Raw genomic sequence first — 6421 nt, 5'->3', positions numbered from 1 at the left:
CACACACACACACACACACACACACACACACACACACACACACACACTGAGAATCTAAAGCCAGTGAATCTAAAGCTGTGTTTTAATCTGCAGTTTCCAGAAGCCCATTTTCTCCATTTTGCAAACACAAGCACAGCCAGGAAGAGAAATGTCAACATTTATCCTCTGACTTTCTCCTCTCTTACTGTCGCCTGGTGGATCTCAAGGCCGACGTTATTTCTTGTTCATCCGGTTAAGTTCAGGTCGCAGCATTTATAAAGACAAACTATCTGTCGAAATGTGTTGGAAGAAAAGCAGAAAGGACAACAGTCTAGACTGTTGTGTCCTGTACAACATTTAAGCAAGAACCTGCACTCCGGTACAGGAACTTTTACTCTCTGGAGTAAATTTAGTTGAATCAATACAGGTCACTGTACAATATAACGGATGAGATAGACGAAGCAAATCCTTTTACAGCAGAGGCCAGGAGTTAAAAGCATATTGCCGCTGGCATGGGGGCTTATAATTTAAGAAATGGTTCAATATAATAGTAAAAGATGCAGCTGCTAAAATGGGCACTTATATAACTGCAAGTATGCCTTTATATACAGCAGGTGAATGAGTCTAAGATGTGTAAAAAGTTCACGTTTTTAAGCGTTTAATCCAATGATTAATCCTTAGGTAAGTTTAAGCGATTGCACGAGGTAAATATCAGCGTATTAGTTTAGAATCTGTTTCGTGAGTGCACAGGGACAAGAAGCTGGCTTACAGCTAATGTTTGTGTAGTTATTTTATGTTTGGGCTAAAATATAAAATGCTGTCAACACAGTTTGACAGTAAATTTTTACTGAAAGCTTGAACACAGTCCAAAAGACTGATGCATTAGGATTTGTGGAGTCATTCAAGCCATTTTCTTGAGGCTTTTGGCATTCTCAAGTTATCTGTGCAACTAGGTCAGGAATCTTACCTCAGTGAACTCTATTTCTGGTGCATTGTGTGTTTATGTATGTGTGTGAGTGGGTGTTTTTAATGGATCAGTGTAGGAAGTTTATTATCTTGGATGCTGATGCCACTTGCTCACATCATACATCGGTGCAGGCACACTGGAGGGCTCGGTGTATGCTTGGAAATGATTAGAGCAAACTTTGACGAAATACTGAGCGACATAAAACGTAACCAGTGGTGGATATGTCTGTGGAAAACAAAAATCACAAATTAAACATATTCCGCGTTGTATAATTGCTATAGCTGGATGAATGATTGTCTGTGTAATGAAACTTGACACGAATGTTCATCAAAGCAATAACAGATGTGGATAATTTACTGGGTGATCGGCCCTCCTTGACCAAGAGTTAATAATTTTGTCACGCTTGCATAACAAATGTGTATCTTGAGGAATTGGGAAAATTATGGACATTAAATAAATGAAATTAATAAATGAGATAAATAAAATCCCAACACTTTGCATTTTTTTGTTTTTGTTTTTGCTTCTGTGGCTGCTTGCTAAAGCCTGAGAATCCCTGGATGCTAAATGACTTTATAAGTAGCCTTTCATAGTTTAGGGAAAAGGATTGTTTTTGTAAAACTGTAAAAGTAGCGTAATCTATCACTGATGTGTTGTAAACCCAAGTGAAAAGAAAACTTCCCTGATTAAATGTTTGCTTAATGGAGAGACCTTTTGTATCTGCTGATTATAATAACACCAAAGCCAGATGCATGTTTCATGAAAGATGCCGGAGGTAGTATTTATAGTTTTCTACCTTCTTCCTACGCACATTAACAGTCTGATGGTGATGAGCAGGATGGCTTTATGCTCACACACCGGATACTTATGTTTCCCTGATCACATCAGAGTAATTTATCAGCCAATATAAAAAATAACCGCACAGCAATCCATATTTGCAGGTCAGAGGCAATAGCTGGTTGATGAAGGAAAGGGAGAGCGGTGATACTGTAACCTACGTGAGGAGTTATTATATAAAATTAAAGTAATTACCTCAGCCATGGGTGTGATTGTGTTGGACTTGCGGGAGCCAATCCGAAATTTGGCAGCCTTGTAGATCTTCCAATAAACAAAGAGAACCACACAAAGAGGGAGGTAAAACGCCCCAAAGGTGGAGAAAATGGTGTAGGAAGGCTCCTGGCTCACCTGGCACTTCATCCCCTCTGAGTAAGTCTCTCCCCAGCCGAAGAGCGGTGACAAGGAGATGATAGAGGACAGTAGCCAAGTGAGCGCTATCATCACATTGGAGATCTTTTTGCGTGTCTTGAGTGTGTACTGCAGGTGCCTGGTGATGGACCAGTAGCGGTCCAGCGCAATGGCCGTCACGTTCCAGATGCTGGCTGTACAGCAGAGCACGTCGAATGAGATCCACACCTGGCACAGGACCCGCCCCAGTTTCCACAGTCTGCCGTTCAGCTCGTGGACAAGGCTTAGGGGCATGACCAGAGCAGCCACCATCACATCTGAGATGGCCATCGAAGCCACCAGGTTGTGGGGCACTCGGTGAAACGTTCTCACCCTCAGGATGGTGACCAGCACCAGCAAGTTCCACACGAAGGTGGCCACCACCAGCATCGCCAGTAAAGTGAGAGTGAGAACGCTGAAGACAGAAAAGGGGCGGTAGATGTTTCCTCCGGAGTCATGGCCGTCCAAAGCTCCAGTGAAGTTGACTGTGAACGTGCTGGTGTTAGGGTACGTCATGGTAGCTGCTCACAGCCCTGCAGCCAAAGACGATTCAGCGACAGCGTCTGCAGACAGCTCATGCATTCTGCAGCAGGGTGAGAGAAAAAGACACAGATTTAAACCTTAACGGTGCCCTACACACTAAAGGTTAAAGATGCAGTGCTCAAATAATTAGTAGCTTTTACTTCTGGGTTTGCACGAGTGTGCAAATGCACCAGTCTGCACCTATGTGTCATTGACCAAAGAGGTAGTTCAGTGATTTGTTCACAATAGTAAAAGGCACTTGAGCTCCTCATTTCAGTTGTCGAGCAACCTGCCTACAACTTTCAAGTGCAATTTCATCTGCTGTTAAAAAGGCTCAAAAGTACTCGGGGACATCTCTGGTTCAGGAAAAGGCCATAAATATTCAGTTTTATCATCCCACTGCTGTCCTTTGATTTCCATCAGAGTGAGGCCTGTTGCACAATGGACAGTTTTAAGTGAAGTCTTTGTTGCAGACTCATTTGGGAAGATCTCATTTTTAATTGAGAGATCCCACCGTTAAGCATTGCGGAGCTGTGTGCTTTCTGTTGTCGCAGGAAGGGGAATCTGTTTCACTTTGAACGAGACTGTGTGGTTGAGAGACCCTCCGCATTACCATACAACTGTCTCAGTTTCAAGCTCGGAATGAAAAGATTTGACATGCCAGCTCTATCAATAGATTCACAGGAGAGGCTCGGCGAGCTGCTCTACACAATTTTCAACAGTGCAGAAACAATGAATCCTAAAACACCAGCCACTTCAACTCTGACAGCTGGCTGTTTGTAAAGTATTGATCTGTACAGCTCGCAACTACTGTAAACACTCTGAAGAGACCAACTCTCTCACCAGAGAAAAAGTTCGATAAATGGCCACATTACCAACAAACTTGAAAAATATACAAACACATTTGCCTAACATTAAAAATCTTTACTGGTTTGTTTATCCACAGGACTCTGCTATGATAGCCAATACACATCTGACTCACAGGAGCCTCATTTTTAGCAGCATCTCTTGGGGCAATAATGATTTCATGCATCGTGTTTTGGGACACATATTCAGACAAACCTAATTTAGCAATGTTAATTTTAGTCATTAATCATGAGTCCTTATTTATACATTCACAGTTTAAATTACTCTTCCTGCTTTAGCATATTCCTATGACTTACTCTGTCTTTCGGGAATCCTCCCAAGCTTTTTAAAAGCACAGATCACAGTTTCTGAGCTTGACCCAGTGTACCGGAGCCATTTAAAGCAGATTTGTACCTGTGATGTGGAATATTGAATAAAAGCATTCATTTTGCATGGCTCTCCTTCTAGCTCGGGTTTTTTTTTTAAATTTTTTTTTTTTTTACAAGGTCTTGAAGCAAAGTGTCGATAATGACCACAACTAATGCACATCATACTGCTGAAATAATTGGCTGTAACTGAGGTTTTTTTTTTTATTAATTTCTTTTTAATTACAGAATTTAATGAGTAGGATGAAAGTTTTCTGGCTGTTTGGCTGCATTACTTTTGGCTATATTATGAAACAATCAATATGATAAATAAGCTAAAGTTTGCCCAAATTCTAAGAAGGGCAACTAAAATAAACTCTGTGAAATGCTTCATTCATGCTTCTACACCCAAGGGACCGTGTCAGATTGAGTTACCTTTTATCAATCACTGGGCTTTATGAGTAAGGCCCGATGGGTAATAACAGCACCGGCCACGTCTCTATCAGTTTCTATACATAAGTGACATGTGACACCGTCTCTTAGCATCACAATCCATCCCCTCTAATCAAAGGTTCCACCTCAAGCACACCAATGGGCTCTGTGCTCTCTCTTCTCCCCGCTCCTATTAACAAGCCTAATAGCCATGAAATTGGACAACTGTTATGAAAGGAAGAGGCAATCAAAACATGCGGCATTCGGCAAAGCAATGCTGCAGTTTCTCCAGGGACATCACAGGCCAGGTGTCTCAAAAGACGGCTGTCACTCACTCAAAGTCTGAGGCACATGGCAGAAAGAATAAAAAAGACAACAAATTGTATGTGTAAGCATATGGGAGAAGAGCGAAGAGTGAGACACTGGCAGAAAAGTCTAAGATGGCAAAATCAAAGCATGAGAGCTGAATAGATCTCGTTTTTAATGTTATTCCACACAGCTGTGTTGGGAAAATGTCAGTTCAGGTCAGATGTTGTCTTAATACTTGTGCCAGCTGGTTCACTGAGCATATTCGCTTGCCATCCTTTTGGGGATTTTACTTGAGAAAAGATCTGTCTGAGAAGATCTGTACACAGCGTACTTTGTGGTAGGAGGACCAAAGAGAAATGATATTTATAACCGTGACGAATTTTCATGATTCTGACAGACCTGCGAAAGATAATGCAGTTCAAATGAGCAAATCTATCTGCATTTGAAATCTGTTTCTGAACTTCAGACTCTTTTGAAGGATAACCACACTGCAGCCAATACTGCAGCAATCAAGAAGCCATTCCTTTATTTGATTGGGGGCAGCAAAAATAGGAGAATGCCTTTTATACGTTTGCTAAGATTGCTTTTTATTGTTGCACTTATTTCTGACCTCCTGCTGTAAAAGGGAAAGAGTTTTGCTTTCCCTTTATTTATGCTGCTTCTGATTATATGTGGGGGTTTTTTTTTTAATACTACTACAATCAGCTTGCAATTTTAAACAATATATTCCCTGGATTACTCCAGAAACAGAGTTGGGTAAGAAAGGAATTTGTTTTGTTATTTTCATTTTCATCTTTGTGTCCAAAAGCACTTCCACAGCCTTTTGATTAAATCTGCAAGAGTGTGGATGACATACTCGTTGTGTTAAGCTCGCCACTCTGAAACTGTTGTATATTCATTTGTTATACAATTTTCCCCATGGGGAATCTCGGAGCTGACATTTGGAGGTGTATGGAGGGGAGCTATGTAGATGTGTCCTCTGACTTGAGTGATAATAAAAGCGCAAGGCAGCATAAAGCAAACCTCTAAATCTCTTGTGCGTTCAGCACCTCTACCATGATTTCATACCAGTCTAATCTCTCTTTCTCTGTGGGTCTCCTGTTTTCCAAATCCTCGGATCACATGATCTTTACAACTCTTTATGTGGTTCTGTGAAATTTACGGCAATTTGACAAAAACAATCAAACTTTACCATTTTAATAGTCAGAAATCTCATCTCAGTGGAGATCACTTGTCCCGTGAGGTTTCCTATCTGCGCTCGTCTCTGCTTGCAGACGGTAATCAAGCCAAAGACACTTGTTACACACCACCTCACAAAACGCGTCCCCACTTTTGAACTCCAGTGTAAAAAGGAATTATAGCCCCGTTGCTTGTTAGAAAATAAGAAAGGGGGAAAAAACACTGGGCGGCCAATGATTCGTATCAATTCATTGTTAACTCACCCCGTTGCCAGATACGCGTCCAGCACAAGACCAGCTCTGCTCGCTCTCCATCGTATTTCACTTTGCTGCTCTGTCAGAGGAGTGATTGAACCGCCTCGCTCAGTGCGGATGACAGCAGAAGCACACCTCGCACTGAGGATACAGAGGCGCTGGAATGAACCACACTGGTGGTCTGGAGGGGGAACTGAGTGCACTCAAATGATAAGCACTGGCTTTCCGGGCGTGCGAGAGACGCGCGCGCGCGCGTGTTTTTACGAGGGGAGCGCTTTATTTTGAGATGCGCGTGGTGCGCGAGGAGACGACGTCTCAGGCCCGTCAGAGTTTTCATCCTGCTCAGA

The 6421-nt window shown here is 42.1% G+C and overlaps 1 protein-coding gene across 1 annotated transcript in view; it reads right to left on the bottom strand.

Moving 5' to 3' along the window:
* The window catches only part of htr5ab (5-hydroxytryptamine (serotonin) receptor 5A, genome duplicate b), a 6944-nt gene extending 760 nt beyond the window's left edge, over positions 1 to 6184 (bottom strand). Inside the window, exons 1-2 of the mRNA XM_005722768.1 lie at positions 6084 to 6184; positions 1976 to 2750 (exon numbers count right to left, since the gene is read on the bottom strand). Of these exons, the coding sequence (XP_005722825.1) occupies positions 1976 to 2683 (708 nt within the window). The 5' untranslated portion in view covers positions 2684 to 2750; positions 6084 to 6184. The remainder of the gene's footprint in view (positions 1 to 1975; positions 2751 to 6083) is intronic.
* Between the last annotated feature and the right edge of the window lie 237 nt (positions 6185 to 6421).

The sequence above is a fragment of the Pundamilia nyererei genome, unplaced genomic scaffold (assembly GCF_000239375.1).
Source record: "Pundamilia nyererei isolate P.nyererei 1_Seehausen unplaced genomic scaffold, PunNye1.0 scaffold00007, whole genome shotgun sequence".
Classification (NCBI taxonomy): domain Eukaryota; kingdom Metazoa; phylum Chordata; class Actinopteri; order Cichliformes; family Cichlidae; genus Pundamilia; species Pundamilia nyererei.
This window is presented reverse-complemented; position numbering and strand designations above follow the sequence as displayed.